The 20,609-nt window shown below is 44.8% G+C and overlaps 1 protein-coding gene across 1 annotated transcript in view; it reads right to left on the reverse strand.

Moving 5' to 3' along the window:
* Positions 1–20,330, reverse strand: part of adgra1b (adhesion G protein-coupled receptor A1b) — a gene marked incomplete at both ends in the record, with an annotated part of 158,145 nt that extends 137,815 nt beyond the window's left edge. Inside the window, 2 exons of the mRNA XM_079229808.1 lie at positions 6,364–6,435; positions 20,110–20,330. Of these exons, the coding sequence (XP_079085934.1) occupies positions 6,364–6,435; positions 20,110–20,330 (293 nt within the window). The remainder of the gene's footprint in view (positions 1–6,363; positions 6,436–20,109) is intronic.
* Positions 20,331–20,609: the final 279 nt, after the last annotated feature.

Below are 20,609 nucleotides of genomic sequence, written 5' to 3' on the forward strand. Positions count from 1 at the left end.
TGAGTGAAAAACCTAATTTAGAGATGAACTGCATGAAAATAATACTTGCAGCCTGAGTGGCGATACGAAGTTAGAGGCAGATACAGTATGAATATTTGATTATCTTTTTTTACCAGCAACGCAACTGAAAAGCGTGTAGCAAATCCTTTCCTTTCAGACTGTAAAAGACTCTAATTGACTCTGTCATTAACAAGCCTAAGTGTAACACATATTGGCACCAACCTTGATGCTAATGTAGAATCTGTTTATTAAAACCATTTATTCACACGTTAAATATTCATGGGTCAGTTTGCAGATGCTTTGAGGGGAGGCCTGGCCACACACTCTGAATTAAAGCAAACACTCAGCGAGACAGACACCCACCTACTGGATTATAAATTAATATGTGTTGAAAGCTCACTGAGGAAGGAAAAAAAAAAGAAAAAAGGGTGGACACTCGGACAGTTCGGTCCAATTAAACAGACTCAACGTGTACGCATAGTGACAGGCTTGTAGCTACCGCTGCCAGAGCATCAAGTGGCTTTTCCTCTGTGTGTGTGTGTTTGCATTATGGAAATATTACCTACAATAAGGCCTGAAGGCCTAAAGGCATAGATACATTATTCAACTTTCTTGGCAAGACATTTAGTCTTGCCAAGAAGGTTGAATAATAACCGGCTATTTGATTGGGCTGAATGCCCAATCAAATAGCCGGTTTGAAAGAGTCAATGCAAAGCTGGTCATGTTTTTGCCTCCATGTGTACAGTCCATATACAATCACATGGGGCCTTTGCCACTTTAACAGCCTGAACCCGTTAGGGACGACGATTACATTTCCAAAACACAGCTGGAGTGCAATTTATTCTTAGTGGGTGGATGAGCAGTGCTTATGGGATATTTGGAGCGATTTTCTCAGATTTCAGTAATTAGAGAAAGAAGTAAAAAAAAAAAAGCAAACCGCTTAGGTAGAGACGACGTTACTTCAGCCAACGCAAAATATTAAAACATGAAATAAACAGGAGCAATTTAACAACAGATGGAAGGGGGGAAAAAAGCTCTGTGAGACCCTGAACTGTGAAGAAGACGGCGTCTTGGTTAACAGCGCCGCAACTGTGTCCTATTTTGGAACTACTGTTCTCATCAGTGTGAGATATTTCTACCAGAACAAAGCAAAAGTTCAAGAAGAGTGTGAGGCGAATTCTTCCAAGAGATGCTTTTGATGCGCGGCCTCTTGCACTCTTGCTATTTTTTTAGATAGCTTAAGAAAAAAAAAACAAGACATAACTCCCAATGCTCCCCAGATGGAAATAAATATTATAAGTCTTTCTGGTAAACTACCAGGTTTCCAGCATCCATCTGCTGCTTTTTTTGTGTTTGTTTTTTAACTGTAGGAGACAATCTGTGATAAACAGTCTAAAGAAGTGGAACACAGGGGAGATGAAGAATCTGTCCTCTCTGTCTCTCCAAACTTGGTCAGTAAACCGGTCACACCCATGGTGCTCACATGATTTGGCCTTGACTGTGACCCAGCAACGGTCTCCTGTGAAATAACAATAAATGCATTCATATTTCAAGACTGTGTTTTGATCCATTTAAGGCTTCATTATACTTCAAGTTCTCTCCAGTAAACAGATAAAATACAAATAAAAAAAGACAGCCAGGCTTTTACGCAGCAAAGAGACATCGATACCTCACCTTTTGTGAAATAGCTGCTGTCCAACATGAGAAACTACAGTAGGGCATGTATATGCTGAAGCACAATCAAAATATTCATCAAAATAATTCGGAAGGTATTCGGTTTTCATTTTTGGTATTCGAATATCATTATTATTTTTTAAACCGCTCGGGATTAAAACCGGGCATACAACACACCAAACCTTTTAGAAAAAGCTTCTTATTCAATAACAAACGAAAACACAAAGACCAATACTGCAACAGAATCCTTCAAAATTAATCCCTTTGTGTTGCAGCCTTATGTCGTCCATCTCAGTATTGACAGTAAGGGGGTTTCCGAGCCGCTTCCAGAACAGAAGGATCATCAACAGATCGCCGAAGAACGCAATTCTTATAGAAATCTCAAAATGTCAAATCACAGCATGGATTTTCCGATGGTGTTCCTGAAGGTAATGGTGTTTTAACGTGGTATTCTTGGATTGTTGACAATCTTTTATCAATTTTCGAGTTGTCTAAAGTGTTTTTTATTTTGCACCAAATCTGTGTACCAGATGGGATCAACCCCCCTAAAAAAACAGTTTATGAGCCACCAATGAGCATGGGAATGGCCGACATGCACTTCATCCAGCCCTTGGACACTCAAAATCTCAAAATCGGAATGGGCACCTTACGGAAACCAAATGTTTATTATAGATCTATGACCAGAATAAACTCACACACGGTGCTGGGCTGCACAAAATAAACTCCAGCTTTCAGAGGGTGTATACCACTATACTATTGACCCCTGTCACCTCTAAAAAAATAGACAAAGATATAGGTTTATAGGAGCTGTGTTCGTATCCTCGGTAGTAAGTCAGACACGTTCCCGGTGGGTGTTGGCCTCCGCCAGGGCTGCCCTTTATCACCGGTCCTGTTCGTGCCATGATTTTTTGGGACATTGGGCCATTGGAAAAAAAATGAGTCTTACACCAGTACACCAGCTTCTATAATCAAACAACAAAGGGATTTGTATCTGCCAATATGGATCATCAATGACCATCAATTAGTATCAGCGGCTATATTTAAAAGTTATATTTGCATCCTTTTTCTTTTGTGTTGATTCGATCCGCCACTTTGATCCGTGGCACGATTCAAACCATGAATTTTATGATTCGTTGCACCACTAATTTACATCGATGGATCTCCCGGTGCTATTGATCCTGCCGGGTCAATAATAGTCTCATTTTTCCCGCTGTCCCTGTCAATAACCTCTGACCTGCTGAGGATTACCTCAGGGTCAGTACTGGTTTATGATCACGTGATCATGTGACCTTTTGCCGCCTACACTCTGCTCTCAGAGTCCATCTGTCCCACATTCTCACGCCCAACAGGCCAGAGGACGCATCCTCCAGCCCTCTTCAACCCCCTCCCGGGGAGACGCGTTCACTAGGAAAGACGGACCAAAATTCCCAACATCCAGCCGATGGGAACAGCCGGAGAGGCAAAACTTTTTTAAACGGATGACGCAGCACTCGCACCTCTGACATCTGCTTTTCAGAATGAGCAATTGGAGATGCCGTTCTGAATTCTGATGCCGTCTCTGCACCGAGCCAAAGGTCCACTCAATCTGTTCAGGAAATTCCTCCGGCTGGATAAATAACATTTAGTCAAATAGAGAGTAAAAAAATGAAAAATAAATAGACCTGCTGCACTCCATAAAAAACCTGAGTGAGAATAAATCTTCTGTCACATCCACGGCCTCGACAATACAAGTAACCACTACTGTAAAGACACTCTTGTATAGGAGTGTGCTTTAAAGCAGTGCGTACATCGGACGATCTGAAGACACTTGGTAAATCAATGAATAATTCGGAGCTGTAGTTTTTATTTGAATGTCTAAAATGGCATAACACTAAAATGAATCAAATACAACTTAATATGCATTCATCCTGGGTGTGAAAAATGTGCAATTACCAAGATGGAACCGACGGCAGCACTTCTTCGAGCGACTCTATCAGTCGACATGGTGCGTCTCCTTGTAGATGTTCCATGTACAGTGTATGTCTACGAAGAAATAATCTTTAACCAAAGGTATTTCCAATCCAAAATGGCGACGACAATGTCACTGCACCACTGCATCACAATTTGATGCAGAAGAAAAAAAATGAATATGTGCCAGTGTCATCCGGTTCACAAACTTGTGCGATGGGAACCCAGGATGAAGCGTCAAAAGCGACATTCAGGGCGCTGACCGGAGAACAGTGACGGGCTTTGTTCCCGTTTTGCTCCCATGGGACCCAGTTTGGCTGATGGTAATGGGCCCGTGTCCATATGGGGGGATCAGGGCCATCTTCCAACATACAGGGACCCTTCATTAACGCTCGGACCGCCAAGACGGTCGGACACTCCTCATCTTTACATTTTCGATGGTGTCTGAAGCCGACAAGGTACGAAGATAAAAAATTGAATTTCTAAAGAATTAGTCCTCTGATTGCCACAGCAGTCATATACACCGCAGTTGTCATTTTGCACATAATCATCATGTACGGTCATATTTTTTTATCTGCCAGAGCTGCCACACAAGTGGGAACACGGCCTCAGATTGGGCGACAAACTCGAACCAAGGCAACCGGAACCTTTTGTTCAATAACGGTTTTCAACAATGGATAAAAAAGGTTGTACTATGTTATATACTCGTGAAGTTGTATTTTAGCATTGTAAAGCAACTTTCGACGGGAAATGTGCAGCAGCAGTAAATAAATAAATGTGCATTGTAAATAAACAAACTTTTTAATTTGGCACGGGACATTATCTCTGTCATTTTATTTATTTCCCATCATTTCTACTAGCTTCATCCAACAAATGCATTTTTGATGCGCTTGTGAACATTGTGATAAATAACATAATAATAATTGCTGAAAGGGCTTTTGACTTGAATGCATGACGATGGTGATGGTAAGTTATAGAATGGAGGACCTCGTGATTTTCGATAAGTTGTAATAGAAAAAAAAAGATGCAATATCATTATGTATAACATCATGTACACTTCTGTACAGTGCTGGTAAACCCAAACACCAGAAAAAAATTAAAAATGATGTCCTCATTACCCTTCATGCTATTTAAATATGCTAGATCTCTAGCAATGACATTTCTATCACATTGTATTGGGTTAGAGCAGGAGCATGTCCTAAAGCCAGGACAAATTAGACTAAAATGATCTACACGGCTCGATACCACCAGTAGTAATTACGAAAATATATTGTGGAATTTGTAGCTGGGGTTGGTTATCTTGAGAAACGACCTAGAGTGTGCTATCTTTAAACAAATATTCAACCCAAAAAACAATCAAACATTAGCGAACAGCAGTAACTCAAAAAGTAGCAAGAAAGACGCCAAGTCGGCAACACAGACTCTGTCTCTTCAGGCCTTCCTCCAAAGCCACTGCTGTGCGCACTAACAATTGCACAGCTGAGCTAGAAGCTTGTGGAAGACTCTGGTGACGAGTAATGAGTGTATTAATGAGTAGGTAGACATCCAGGTAGCCCGTACAATCATTACATTACATTTACATTAGGGCCAAATGAGATGAATGGACGGGCTTATGACAGTCTGGCTGCAGCAAGAGATGCCGTGTTTCCAAGCACGTGGTGCAGACCCACGCGCTTCATTAAGCTTGTCAATCAGCTGACAATTCACAATAACCCTCACATCCAGTCCAGTCAGGCCAGCCGGCCGGGCAGGCATGTCAGCGTGCCGGTGCCAGGCGAGGGAGCAGCTGGACCGCCACTTTTCAGTTCACTGAGGCTACCTGGCTTGGCATCTACTGCTGGCGTCGGACGCCAAATGCCTGCATGCCGCAGGACGGATGGACAGGCCGCGCCCGGAGAGGGTGGGAGGTGAAGGGGGGGGAAGGGAGCTCGCCAAACATTGCTCCAAGAGGTCAGCCTCGACCAGACCTTTGGCTGAGTGCCCTTGAAAGCCTCGCAATCATCTCTCCATCACCTCTGGAGCCCGAGGGATGACGGCAGAGCGGTTTAATGGCACTAATAAGGCCTCAGGGAGACACGTGACATAGGTCAACCGGAGACACAGCCGCCCAAAAAAAGGAGCGGTAGAGGTGGCGGAATGACTCCTCTGACATTACAATCTAAATTTAACTGTCAGGCAGTCGGGGGAGACGGGGGCGGCTGCTTCTATGTACATCTGAGGGTGATTGACTGAAAGGGAAAGAGAGTTATTAAGCCATCCTCTCCGTGTGATTTCAGCCACTCGCTGATTTCCTCATCATCCGCCAATGTCAGCGTCGCCATCAGGTAGAGAGGCGCTGATCATCGCCGCTGCTGGACAGAGGTGAAAGCAATCAATAGCTGACTTCAGGGGGGAGGGAGGAGACAGCCTTCATGGAGCTCATCATCAGGCTGCCAGCATAAAAGGCCCACGGGGACATCGTATGTGACGTGGGAACTCATCGGCAGTCTGTCCATTTGTTAAAGTGCATTGCATTAGGCCTTTATCTGATGCTATACATTGCCCCTTTTAGGACACTTACTGTGGGAATTGAGGTTAAGCACGAGGGCTGAAAGGTGGGGAAAAGTACTGGCAAGCTTTCTGCCGACAAGGATCTCCTAATTCCCACCATGCCCCCCCTTTTGTTGCCTTTTCCTTTGCTCCGGAGCGATACGACAGCTATTAGGACAAAACAGTAAAAGACAGCTTGATTTAGGTACTCACAGTTTCTCCAGGGCAGCCAGGCCATAGAAGGAGCCGTTCCTCAGCAGGGATATCTTGTTGTTACTCAGGTTTCTGTGTAGGGGCAGAAGATGTGGACAGGGAAACAGGATGAGCTGAGCGATTCGGAACGAGTCGAAGGGAGTAACATTTGTAAATATCACTACAGTAGGGTTGAATGCATCCGCCACCCAGTCATGTCTGTCCACACTGTCATTGCTTCATCATGTTATCCTCTTAGACGTGCGTGTTCAATTGTCATAATTAGCAAAGGAATGCTTGAGTTACAGCCAAAAAGTTCACAGTGACCTTTGGCCACCAAATTCAAATCAATTAAACCTTGAGTTAAAATGGACGTTTGATGGCAACCTCCGGGTCTGAAGAGTGAAGCCAATGCTGAAGTGCCGTAAAGCTGCATTCCCTCTAATGGCCAGAAGGGGCGACTCCTCTGGTTGCAAAAAGAAGTCTGGTTTTATAGAAGTCTATGAGAAAATTACTCTACTTCTCACTGGATTTATTCTCTCAGCAAACATTGTAAAGTGTATGATCTCAAACGATAGTTTCACAACTTCTTCGATACAGCATGATGTTCATGTCGAAAAAATATGGTATTATTTAGAGTAAATTAGACCATACACAGATGATGCTTTAGGGCGGGGCTACCTTGTGATTGACAGGTTGCTACCACGCCGCTGTCCGGTCTTTGAGTTGTTTTTGATTTACAACTTTAATCCTCTCACAGTGTGTATTCACCTCATGATGTTATTCGTAATCTTTTGGGTTTGCCGAGAAAAGTGGCATTCTGTGATCGGTTGTTCTTAACTCCGCCCCCTCCTTTCACTTCTGGTTGCAAAAACACAAGATGGCGACAGCCAAACACTAAACTCAGGCTTCAAAACGGCAGTTCAGAAACCAATGGGTGCTGTCATGGTGACCACATCCACTTCATATGTATCCACTTCAGTGGATGGCCACAGCTGTAGCCGGTGTGGATGCATTAAAATACTTATTTGAATGGCTGATAAATTGCCTATCCTCTGACTGTCAATATGTTGGCCAAAGTAAAGGATTTATGTCCGATGAGATTGCGGCCGTAAATTACTCTTCCCGGCCACGTCTCTGTCTTGTTTATGGCCGTCTGTGCTCAAGATGGGTAATGATCCAAACCACCCCCATCCTCCGCTCCTCCATGTCAAAATATCGGCCTAATTGAACAACTTCTTTTTTGTAAACACAATTCAGCACAATTCAATCATCCGTTTGCTCACATAACAACAGCAAAAAAATCAATGAAACGCACCACAGGGATCTTTACGTGATGAATACATATTCAGAGGCCATGCAGTGCCTCCATTTTGATATTTCAAATCTCTGTGTTTTCTTTTTTTCTTTTTAGTTGAATTATTAGGCTGAACTGTTAAAACCATATGTACCTCGAGTGATGCATGTGTCTACTGAGAAAAGAAAAGTGCTTGCACGGGACTTCCTGCTGAGTGCGTTACTGGCAGGCAAAAACACAAACACAAACACAAACACACACACACACACACACACACACACACACACACACACACACACACACACAGTCTGTCCCATTATTCAGCACATTGGGCCTTGAGCTTTCCCTCAAAACGCACCAGAGTGAAAACACAGACAAGAATACAATCACACACCGATATTACTATTCCTGTGGGGTCTTTCTGTTGAAACAGTGGTATGTATTCCCATACCTAAATCTCAGCTCTCTCTCTGGTTAACTTGCTCCTAAACTCAAAAAAGCGTGTAGGTATGAGAATGATAAAAAAAAGAGTCCTTCACAGGAAATGTAACAGCACTAAAAACACACACAGTGCAGAGCATACCGTCCGGTGTTATGGTCCCCCGGTGACTTGTTAGAGCATAAGCCGGCTGTGTTACCTGTTGCTCGAGTGCAAAAGAGACATTTCAGACGCTGGACCAGGTCTACTAACAACGTCCTCCGTGTTTGGCCGAACACAGTGATACGACAGGACCTACAGGTAGTGAACGCACCACATGGGGATGAGGAAATGTTGTTCTATGTGGATGTTTGTGTAAATCCTTTCCAACAAATAATAAATAAGATTACAATAAACTAAAGGACATAGAAACAAGGAATGAAGTTAGATTGCAGTCATGAATTTGTTCATTTATTCCCTAAGTCTGTCTCAGAATACTGGTGATGGGGTCCTCCATGTACACGATATTTTCAGCCCGAAGTTGGACCAGTTTCTCTCTAAAGATTTCCGTCTGTGCCGTTTTTTTAATAAAACATTATTTCCAGTAAAAATGGGAGGACAGTGGTGGGGCTGCTTCTTACACCACCAGTCCACTGTCAATGCTAATCAAACCTGATTATGGGGGGTTGAATTCTTAATAAAAACCTAGCTTTTATTTATGTATTTAAATGTTTTATTTATTTGAACGATTTGTCATTAATTTTCAAAAATAGGTTACTTCGTGATATTTAGGAGGTTAAGAGCTATAATATAATTTAGCTCGGTTGATATAGGTTAACTAATAGGTAAGCAAAGATTACGAAGTTGTCATGAAGAAGAATAAGTAAAATGGCCTCCATTTTATGTTTATATATTTTGCTTGAGAGACTATGAAGAGAAAAATATATCAATGAAAAATATTTTTTTTACTTAAATCAGTAAATTGTTTATACTTAAATCATCAATAAAAAATTGTTAAATTGTGTAATATCATTATAAAAGTTACAGGTTATTTTACTGCTCGGTCTTCAACTAAATATGCTGCCTCTCTTGGCAAATCAAAGCTGCTAAAAACTAAAATAAAAATCAGTCGACCTAAACTTAAAAGCTGCACTAATCAATATGTTTGTATCAACAATGGCTCAGTCGACTATGAGTAAAGAGAAAGGGGTCGCTTGTAGCGACAAACCCACAGAGAATTTCACCCGACTCTGCAGTTCCCCCTCAGTTTCAGCATCTTTTTCTCCTGGAATGTAACGGTTTGCATTCAAAGAAGAGACTCAGCCCACTGTACGTGGCCCCGCATCAAACAGCACACAGACAAAGTTAGCGACTCGCTGCTAGACAAACAGGGAACTTCGCAACTAAAGAGCTAATAAAGACTAAAACGTAGCTAAAAGGAGAGCGAACAGTGGACTTGAGTTTGTTGTGTAGCCAGCAACACTAGTTCAAACGCATGCTAGTGTTGGTCTGTGTCTCCCTGGTGTGTGAATAGGGAATTGTTTAAGAACACGTTCACCATCTCAGCTTTATAAGTTGGCAATATGTCAGTAAAATGGTTGCACTGCCCCCAAGTGGACAAAAACATCCATTAGTGCAGGTCTGCTGAATATTCAGGAACATTCACATGCTTTATATAGAACTTTTACTGAAGGCGTAATAGCAATAATACAAAAAAGTTTAAAGAGTTTCCAAACATCAAGGACAAACATTGAGCAGATATTAAACTTGCGATCTCCCCAACTATTGGTCTTGAAAAGTTTAACTTGGCAAAATCTTGCTTTCCCTCGTCTCGCAAACATACACACACACACACACACACACACACACACACACACACACAAGCGCGCGCCGTAAGTTACAGTGCAACCGGGCGAGCAGCTAATGATTGATACTGCGCTTATTCTGCAGCCCAGATTCACATAATTTTAAATACACCTTGGACGGCGTTTCTAGATTTCATATCTGCTCAGATATCGATTGCTTCGGCCGGCTCTTAAATCATCCACTGCAGGGCTGCTACGCTCTGCATCCGTGCACGCCTGTGCAATCTGCTGGCAGGAGCGCTTCTTTGCATGCCTGATGTTGCGTATCTCCTGGCAGCACAAGACCACACACACACTCTCACAAGGTCAGGTCCCCCCCCATACACACATACACACACACACACACACACACACACACACAGCCTTCCCATATTCTCTCTGACTAGGTCCCGGAAGCGCTTAGTCCGGTTTAGGGAGAGAGGGAGTCGTTGGGATGCGTCTCCAGACTCAATTTTAACCCTTGCATTAAGGAGAGGGATCCTATAATGCATTGTGCTGAACGGGCAAATTGTTGGTCAGGCTGCTCGACGAGCAGAGAGGAAGTGTGCACGCAAACTATGTGTATGAACTAAACTTTTGGTCACAAGACTGTATGAATATTGTGCATTTTTCTGGACACAGCTTTGCAGATGTTGCATTTGCACCAGTGTATTTTCTTACTTTAAAAAGCTTGATGTTGCTGATGTTGCAGTCTCTGGGGAAAGTACCCATCTCCCCCCAGAGTGATTGCAGTTGTCTTGGCACAACAAGCCGGATTGAGATGAGGAAGTCCCCTCTCAGTGAAAAGGCCAGAACGGACACAAATTTTTCAGCATATTCATGTCAACATCCAAGACTGTGTTTACATTTGGGTTCACCCTTAAAAGCAAACATCTGAGAATATCACGTCTCCATTACATCAGGATTAGACGTATTTACAGAGAACTGGTGGCCACATCTGTCACAATACAACAAGACACACAGGAGATACACACAGTGATATCAGAGGAGACGATTGGCTGATCACTGAGCCCTGCGTCCCTTAGTTACAGTTGCTACGCCTGTCCAGCTGGCGCCTTTCACACGCGTGCAGTTTACAGTGATAATACGGATAATACAGATCAACCACTCAAAAATTGCAAACAAATTTATTCTGTTTGTCTTTTCATTTAATCCGACGGCGGAGGAGTGAAATCTTGGATGAAGTGAGCTAAGGCTCAGTGGATTAGTTGAACACACAGTCTTCACTGTACTGTTTTCAGGGAATTTGTCTTTGTAGAAAATAAATTGTGTATTAAATAAAAACATAATTGCTAACTACTGGATACGGCTGTATGGATTCTCACTCACTGTTTGTACTTATACCTTCACAAAAAGTAATGCACTATAATTAGTATAACCACCGTAACTGTGAGCCAGGAAGTGCAGCGCTGCCTTGAAGGAAGTCAGGTGATGTAGAACAAAGAGCGACGTGGTCCGCGCGGGGAGGAGGTCGGGCTTAATGGACGGGTCAAACAAACACGGGACCCTCACCCAGGAGTCCACATTGACTGGTTTTTGTTACGTAACTTCCGCAAGCACTTCTGCTACAAAATGTGCCTACTAACGGCGTGCAGTACAAACAATGTAAGTCACGCAGGAAATAGTAAGTATTTTAACACAAACCACTTTCCCTAAACCTGACCGAGTCGCTCAAACTTAAGTAGTAAACCACAATCGTTCCCTAAAGGAAAGAGTTCTGTCGCCTAAACAAGTTCTGCACAGCAAGAACTTGTTTTTTTTACCTGGATAATATGCAAAAAGACAGAGGCTTCAGCTACGTGGTCAAAAAGTGGAGATGCTGGACTGAAAACTCCCCAAAGCCCCCAAAAATGTCGCGACACTATTGCTACCCGTACTATACACAAATCAATCTTTCACCTCATCATAACATAGTTTGCTAACGTCATGCCCCCTTGCCTTTGTAAATAATGCTCGGTGCTGTAAGTAGCAAACAGCAGACAAGAATCAGACACGTGGGGACTTGTAAAACCACCAATCAATCAGAATACTTAAGCTGTGTGAGAATGGACCTGGGGATTTACAGGCAGCCCTTTAGTGCGCACGCAACAATTCTTATGGATTTTTGTTGTTGCCGATCCAGACGTCGATATCTTTCTGGGGTTTCTGTCCGTTCAGATTCGTCTCGACACAAATCGCTCCGGGAGCAGAAGAATTGCAGCCGGCGTGAGTCGCCGGGACGTGGTGAAAAACTGTTCTGGCAACCCAACGGGTCAATCTTCACAATATTTCACACACAGATTTATTGAAAAATAATCAAAAGAAAATCGGTTTCGGTTTCAGAGGCCCAGTGGAGTTCATCCTGTCGTTTTCCAGGGCAGAGCTCATTTGTTTGAAGCCACATGTTGACGTTGTGACGAAGCGAAGGTAGTCGAACGCTGAGATCACGAGATACCAATGCTGTCACTCGGTTTCGTCCCGGGCCTCTCCTTCTGTTCCCCCGGGCCGCTACACCTCCCTCTGCGGACGGACGTCCCACTCAGGGACAGGCGGCCTCTGTTTGTGCAAACTCAAGCGTGTCCTGTGCTTAGCTATGCCATGCCGCGCATATGTATGTGTGTGTGTGTGTGTGTGTGTGTAGGTCTCCTCGCCGACCTCTGCGTGCCTATCTCAGGCTTCTGCGTAACGTCCAGGAAATCACAGGAAAAACAGAATTAAACATTGTGTAAACAGCCCGGGAAAGACTTGTGGAGCGTCCGTCCAACTCTCTATTTACATTATCAATTATGTCCTCGGCGCATAAAGCTGCTCTCTAACGGAGGGAGGAGTGCGCACCGATTCAGCATTGTCTCTGCGGGCCACAGCAAATGGTTCATGTCATTTGCTCGCTGGGTGTCAGCGGCCAGCCACAGCCAGAGGCGTGCACATCCCCGACTACGAGGTTTTGCACTTTCCCGACTTACAAGATTGCAAAGTTCATGCAGTTGGATACATACACATAATAAAAAGTCAAACTTGAGACAAATGTAGAAAACTTTTTTTTCGAGCTATACAATAACTCTTTGAAATGTAAATTGACCTGAAATTACTGCAGGGTATGTGCAGCATGTCTTGTGCTTAAATGAGTGTATTGGCTGTTCTTCGGACAATACAAGCAATTTGACGACTTCCTTTTCCAAATACCTTTGGGGAGGATTACATACACAAATATGTTCCTCTCTCTGGAAATCTAGTTTACACCGACCTTTATATATCAATATGTATTTAACGAGGCCAATCACACCTTCTGTAAATTACCACTACAAACGTCTTATAAGGCCGCTTTCAAACTCTCAAATCCATTGCTGTCACTGAAGATGCGCTGAAGATGAAGATTTCACTGGCTTCACCGTTTCCGTCCAAGGACGTCACAACATCACCAACAGAAAGGTCAGCCAGACTGACACATCAAGCAGTAAAGGTACTGTGAGATATATGCTGTATATACGGTGCTAAACCTTTACAAGAGCCTCGACTTTAGTGACAGAACAAAACACACAAACCAATTCCCCAACTGGGTAGAAGCCAATGGGAGGAAGCGTCATCCAACCTGCATGTGCTCCCATGAGACTTGACAGCCGTTTCCAAGACATTTGACTTTTCTTCTTTTATTTCCCACGTTTTCAATTACTTTTCCAGTTTTTTTATATATATTTTTTTACTTGTATTAACATATATTGATAATGAAATCTCATTTATCCAAAGTCACACGTCTTTGATTCAGTCCACAGGCTATAAGGCTACAATAAAAGTCATTGAACACAGCGAGAGGGATTCATAACAATTCTTCCCTAAACAGGAGCTCTGGCTCTCATTCTCCCTTCATGCTCCAGCTGGGATCTTTTCTGTGAGGTCCAACTGAGAAGTCGCCGCTCCAGAACCCATTCCGGCTGCCAGGGACATTCAACTACATTATTATGGGAGAACAGTATCAAAAAATAGCTTCAACGGACACCATCTGCCACACCAACCGTGAGGATCAAGTGGACTAAAGATTACAATGTGAACTATTAGAAACATTCACATCCGCTGGCCTCAAGGTTTCTAGCCACCTCTCTTTAAACAGCCAAACCCTGTGTTATTTTAGAAGATCGAGTTACTAGACACAGCTAAAACATATTTCATTTCGGCTAACATTGACCTTGGACATGAAACAGACATTGCTTCAGGGGTTACCTACGATGTAGATATTAACAGAGCTGCACACGGTAAATGATCGCACATCTTCAGAGGTGCCAAGGGAGTAAGATGTCTTCACTTGAGACACCTTGCCTAGTTCCAGGAAATAAACAGAAGTGCATTGCTAAAAGATATATAATTGGGAGGCTCCAGCAACATTTACGGTGCCGTTTTACAATGTGCGCTGTGGAATTTCATCACGGCACGAAAGAGGAAACAAGGAGTGACGGCAACGTGAGGAGAACTGCTGGTGATTATCTGTGGGTTCCTTCACTACGAGCAACGCCTTGTGCATTTAGTCCTGTGCAGTATGGTTAAAGGTTCTCTATTCGGGGGGAGACCCTCCCTCCGGTTCCCTGTCAGGTAAACACCGTCAGCGCTGTTGCCGTTGTTTGTACTGTCGCTACGTTGAGGGTCATTGAAAGGGTATGCTCTGAATTTCGCACCTTTGGCATATAAATATTGATTATTGTCTCCATGAACATTCACTGAAGGTACATTACAGTAATATCATGCATTTTCAGCTGCTCCTTTCAAGAATGACTAAATTGGGGTTAGAGCTAAAATAGATTTTTATCAATATACTGAATACATTTTAAAATTCCTGAAAACCTAAAAGAATAAAAGTTACCTAACGAGCTACCCTTGGATCTCCCGCTGGAGGGGTGCTTAGAGCAGCACAGCGTCAAACTTGGGGGCCTTGCTACCTGGACCCACTCGGCTGGAGCCGTCTGAAGGTTTTCAGCTCGCCACCATGTGATGAGCAGCGTGTGGACAAGGTGAGGTGGCGTTTTGAGATATACGAGCACTTGCCAAGACGTCCCCCCTCCTGATTCAACCACAGCATGATACACACACACTGAGAAAGGCCTGGAGAGTGAATGTGCTTCCCACTGTGATCCCACCCTGCTGCAGAAGCAACACACACCAGGGTTTGAATCACCTTGTTTTACAATGAGTCGGATATCAGGGGAGAGACAACAAGTTGTAAGTTACCCTCCTCTGCTCCCAAATTTATGACCCTTTAAGTAACTTCAGTATTTGCTCAGCGGTGTGGGGGAGGAGGCAGGGATAGCATAGTATCCTTGGCAGACGCTGTATTTATCTTTACCTAATATTTTTAGTCTGGGTTTCGACACATTCTTGGTTTTCCAAGGCTGCAGAGTGATTTACTGGCTCCTTCTCTCTCTCGCTCTCTTACTCTCTCTCTCTACCCCAGCGGTCACGAACTCTCCCTCAGCAAGTCATCAGTGCCCGGGGCAAAACCGATCCGCCGTATTCTCCAAAGCACGCCACGTCAACGGTAGTTTCAGAGCCTTTCAGGCAGCACAATCTCAGACTGATGTGTCAATACACATCCACAATACGCTTCCAAACGTGGAGCGGACGTCGTGGACCGGCCCTGACCCCCGCGACTCCGGAGCCCACGGGCGGCTCAAGGGCAAACGTTTCTTGGCTTCAACTATGGCGGAGCGGGGAAGTGCCGGGGATCTAAAAGTATTACACCCCTCTGGGGCTGCAGGCGACGTGACGTTTGGGAGTGTGCTCAACTAAAGATAAACCTTTTTGCTTTCTTTAAGTCTGCCACATCGCCGGAGATAAGTGCGAGCGAAGCCAGCTGAAGGGACGGAGGGAGAGAGAGGGAGAGAGAGAAAGAGAGAGGGGGAGATTGCCGTTACTCCTCGCAGCGTGAGGCCATCTGGGGTCACCGGTCGGGGTCACAGGGTCGAGGTCACATGTCTTCAGATTAACAGCCACGTAAACGTGTGACACACCATTCAGGACCCCTTTACAGCGTGCGCTCGCCGGCCAGGTAATGCACGGGAGGATGTGTGTGTGTGTGGGGGTGTGTGTGTGTGTGTGTGTGCACGTCGATGAAATATTCATGCACAAGTACTCAGAACTCTGAGGAGGGTAGAGCACAAACAGCCCTTTGGCAGATGAGGAAAAAGCCCCAGAGGAATAACAGAGAGCGAAAATAAGAGAGGGAGTGAATAAGAGAGGGATGGATACACAGATGTATATTTATAGCGATAAATAAAAAAACAACAACAACAAGATGAAAGAATGCTGAAAGGAAAAGAAAGTGAATTATGTTTGGCCTTGCTACGTTTGTTCACTTTGATGCCGACAGACTGACCAACAGCGTGCTGCAGCACGTGACGTACAACCAGCCGCTGCTTTACAGCCATGCTTCCTGCGGGTCTTTCTCGACGTCGGCATGGCGACCGAACTCTCCTTGTAGTGGTTTGGAGCCGGCCCGATCCCCTTCCCTCCAGACACCGCAAACAGCCCCTCCTGTCTGTCTCAGAAGGGGTGATGATGAGGATTGTTGAGGACTCAAAGCCAACACCTCCAGATTCAGGTCTGGCTCTGAGACCGAGTGCCCTCTTTCCCGACCAGGCTTTGGAGGAGCTTAGAGGTTTTGGAGTGAGCCGTAAATCAGAAACATTGCATCTCTCCAGGAATATCGAATGAAAAAAAAGGAAGTAAAAAAAACTCGTAATGCTATAACTGTCTGTACTGAAGGAAAATAACTGGTGTGTCGTTTTAGGCCCTTTGCTTTCTTCCCAAGTGGAAAACAAAACTAATGTAATCAACGAGTAACCGTTCAAGATCATTTCAACCTATGAGACAAAGCGTATATTACAACTTTTAATGCCAAAAAGCTTCAACGTCAGAACACATTCATGCTTTGATGCAAACTTTTTGCGTTGCAGCTCCCGCTTATTAAATCACGCCGTCAACTGCCAGAGAGCGTCTCTTCCTCAGAAGTTGATTTAGCCGCTTGGCTTGTTGCCAGTTCCTGGACGATCACAGAAGAAGTGGCAATAAAACAGTTGGAATAAACTGTCGGAGATTCTTTGCAACAAACACGGACCATGAGAACAGTGTGTGAGAACCTGAACGGAACAGTCGCGGGTCACGGAACCAAAACAAGAAGCCGAAAGTCATTAAAAGCTGCTGAGAACCGGTTCCACGCCGCGATACATTTAGTCATGTGATGAGCTGGTAAAGACTCTCCATTCCGCCTCCACTCTGGTTAACACTGTTAGCACCGGTCGCCATGTTGAGAGCCGTGCGGAGGCAATCCATGCTCTGGTACTCTTTACCCTTCCCCTTTAAAACAAGTAGCGATGATTGCTGCATTAACATACGTTTAGTCCACCCGTTCTGCTGGATGTTGACTAAAGAGACATTGCTGTCAGAGTATCATGTGTTTGAGCTGCTCTTTTCAAAAGGGCGAACAATGATTCACTCCCGGATCTGCGACAACCGTGTAAAAATCAGATCAAACCCGACGCGCTGGGCCGGCCACACTCGGCAGGTAAAACACAAAGTAGTTCAATGAATATGCAAATGATGCAAACAGGTCAGCGAGAGGGCCGACAGCGTCATGCGGCAGCTTAAAAGAAGTTTTAGGGAAGGACTTCATACGTTTTTGGTTATGTAAGAGCACAGTGTGCCTGCAGAAGACACTTAGAGCCCCGCCCCCACCACCAAACAACCAGTTAGCGGCAGTCACATCGTCTCAATCAGCCTCCTGCTCGGCCATCCGGTTGCATGTTTTTAACCAAGCACTTCCCATCCCTCGCTTGTTTCCCAGCAGCCTCTCTGTCACTCGCCTTTATTCCTCTAATAGCTCGTTCACTGCCTCTCCATGCCCATCTCCCATCTTCACTCGATCCCCTTGTCTCTTCCCCTCACAGGCTGTCCCTCGTCCTCCTGTTAGAGCGCCGCCTGAGACAGGTGGCGGCTACAATCTCAAGCTGCTCACTCTCTGCGGAGAGGCAACCGTTCCACCAGACAGGTTGAAGGTCAACGGAGCCGTCAGAGCTCCAAACTGCAAGATGGGGAAGAACAGTCGGTCAATCTGGATCGAGAACCACCAACTCCCTCTCCCTCCCTCTCTCCCTCGCACGCAGCTTTCTTATTTCCGCGAATGCCCTTTCGTGTGCTTGTGAAGTCGTTTTTCTTGGCGTTCGCAAGGCGCCGCATTATCGCAGGCTTCGTTCCTCATAAACATTTTATAGAGGCAATAATAATGAAAAATAAAAGCAACAAAGCCCGATCTGCCTCCTTTAATTAGAGGTGGCACTTGGATCCGAGTTGGCGCGCTGTCGTTGAAGGAACGGCCCTGCGAGGAGCTCAAAGTCGTCGAGGGCGGTGACATCAGGGGGAAGGCGGCTTGAGCACGCGGGGGAGGCTCATGAGAGATTTGTCGGAGCGGGGGGACCGGTATGTGCATACTTCCCCTGATGCATCTGTTTATTTGCACAGCACATCTAAACAAAAGAGCGAGCGGGGAGGCCACCTCGGCCTGACAAAGGTCACATTTCCTAACGCAGGAAAACTGCTTCCTGGCCGGCAGGGGCTCTGCCGGAGGGTCTTATCACCGAGGAACGGGGGCTGATCCCAGAACAGCCGGACCCAGTGAACACAAGGAGAAAGGAAAGGGGTGAGAGAGAGAGAGAGAGAGAGATAGAGAGAGAGAGAGAGAAAGAGAGAGACGCCTCACCTTGCAGCTATGTTGATCCCTACTGTATATTCCTATGTTTATCTTAGTTAGCGCTCCAGAAGCCGCCTGTAATGGATGTCACAAGAAAGCCTTTTTTTACTATCACCCACTTAAAAAGAAACAAAAAGAAAAAGAACGGAAGCAAACACAAATCGCAGTTAGCAGAGTGCAGACGTGAGTCGGCCGTGCTCTTGTCGACGGCCTCAACGTCTCAGTGCGTTTCGCTTCCCCTCGGAGAAAAAGGCAGACGTCAAGTTTCCAAGAATAAAACGGTCTATTAATCTAGCAGTCGATCCGCACACCTGCTGAGAGAGTGAGAAGGGGGGGGGGGGGAGGGTGAGTTATCAACCCCTCGAGTGTTTGAAGTGCTATTTCATCTACAAGAGAGGCGCAGGTGAATACTAAGGGAGGGTTTCTCGAAGAAAGATATATGTTTGAATAACTTTGAACACAATGCAAATGCCGCCTCCCTCCAAAGAGAAGGGATTCCAGAACTGCTTTGGATGCCAGTGGATGCTGAACTTGCAGCATTTAAATAGGATTTATTAAGAATTTAAGATATTAAGAAGAAAAGTCATAATAGTCTTTGTCATTATCTATAGTTCTTTTTTTGGGTGACTTGTTTTGTCTATTCTTGGAGAGTCTGTTGTTATTTCAGTCTGAGCAATAGTCTAAAATTCAAACTTATTCCATTCAAAATGACGAGACCAGCGTTCCATTATTAAAACGACTGGAACGATAAATCAATTATCAGAGTTGTTGGACAATTCGTTTCCTGTCCTGACTTATCAGTAAAATGAATAAGTGTCTCAGGTCTCATAGACAAAGGATATAATTACCAATTCATTTTTGAATCAGTATCCATAATGTTGTGAATTTTGATTGCCGATGCTCTTCAATTTGGGAACAGTCTAAATATTGTAAACGGTTCTGGTTGTTATGTTGTTCCTTGACTAAATAGTCATCTCCTCTGTTTGGCTTTGCTCTCGTGAGGGACGGTCACAGTACTTCATTATTATTGCTGTTGGGAGTGATCTTTTATGATATGGACAACATATGGACCCATAATATCTCTGTAGCGTAACATTATGTGGACTATAAGTCTCGGCTTATTGATTTATCTGACTGGTGTGGAACCCCTCTAAAGGTGCCCATTCATCCTGGACAGAAAGACGTCCTGATGAATTGTGTCAGAGCTCCTTAACCTCGTGGAATCAATGTAGAGCGGTTAATGCTCCCGCCGCTAGCTCGAGTCCTCCTAAGTGGGGATTTAAGGATCTCCAGGGGCCCTTCGGTAGCGCTCAAGGGCCCCATCCTCTAGACAATTCTTCTAAATTATGAGGACAAAACATGAACGTTTGACTGCTCACTGTAATGGTTTTCCAACAAGGTTCAGATCCAATAATCTGATTGAATAGATAATAATAAAACAGTGGTTTTATAGAGCACAGTAGACCGAGCCTCTACTCACAGGGACACGGTTCTGTTGGGCAGGAAGCTGGGCTGCAGCGTGTCCATAAGGTCCACGTCGTCGCACACCACTTTGACCCTGCGGACGTGCTGCCGGCTCAGCTCCTTGGTCCTCTCGGCCGAGCAGTGACAGCTGTCAACGATCAGGTCCGGGCAGTTCCTGTTGCTCAGGCTCGACTCCCACAGCCCGACGGCCAGGCACAGCAACGTCAGCGCTCTCATGCTGGACCGAGATGATCAATTATTATATTTAAATGAATAAATACACGCTCCTTTCAGGTTATGTCCTCCCAGCTTCTGTGGCAAGTCGGGACCATCTCACGTTCTCCCTCCGTCACATCCCGGCTGCAGCCTGTGGTCGAGCTGCAGTTCGAATCTCACCTGCTGCGTCCACACACACACCACAACACAACACACACCCCTGAAGAAAAACAAAAAAACAGCTGGAAACTTTCGGTTAAACCCCGAAAGGAAAGTTAACCCCCAGGTGTGGGGGAGCGC

Source organism: Taurulus bubalis, assembly GCF_910589615.1.
Source record: "Taurulus bubalis genome assembly, chromosome: 14".
Lineage (NCBI taxonomy): Eukaryota > Metazoa > Chordata > Actinopteri > Perciformes > Cottidae > Taurulus > Taurulus bubalis.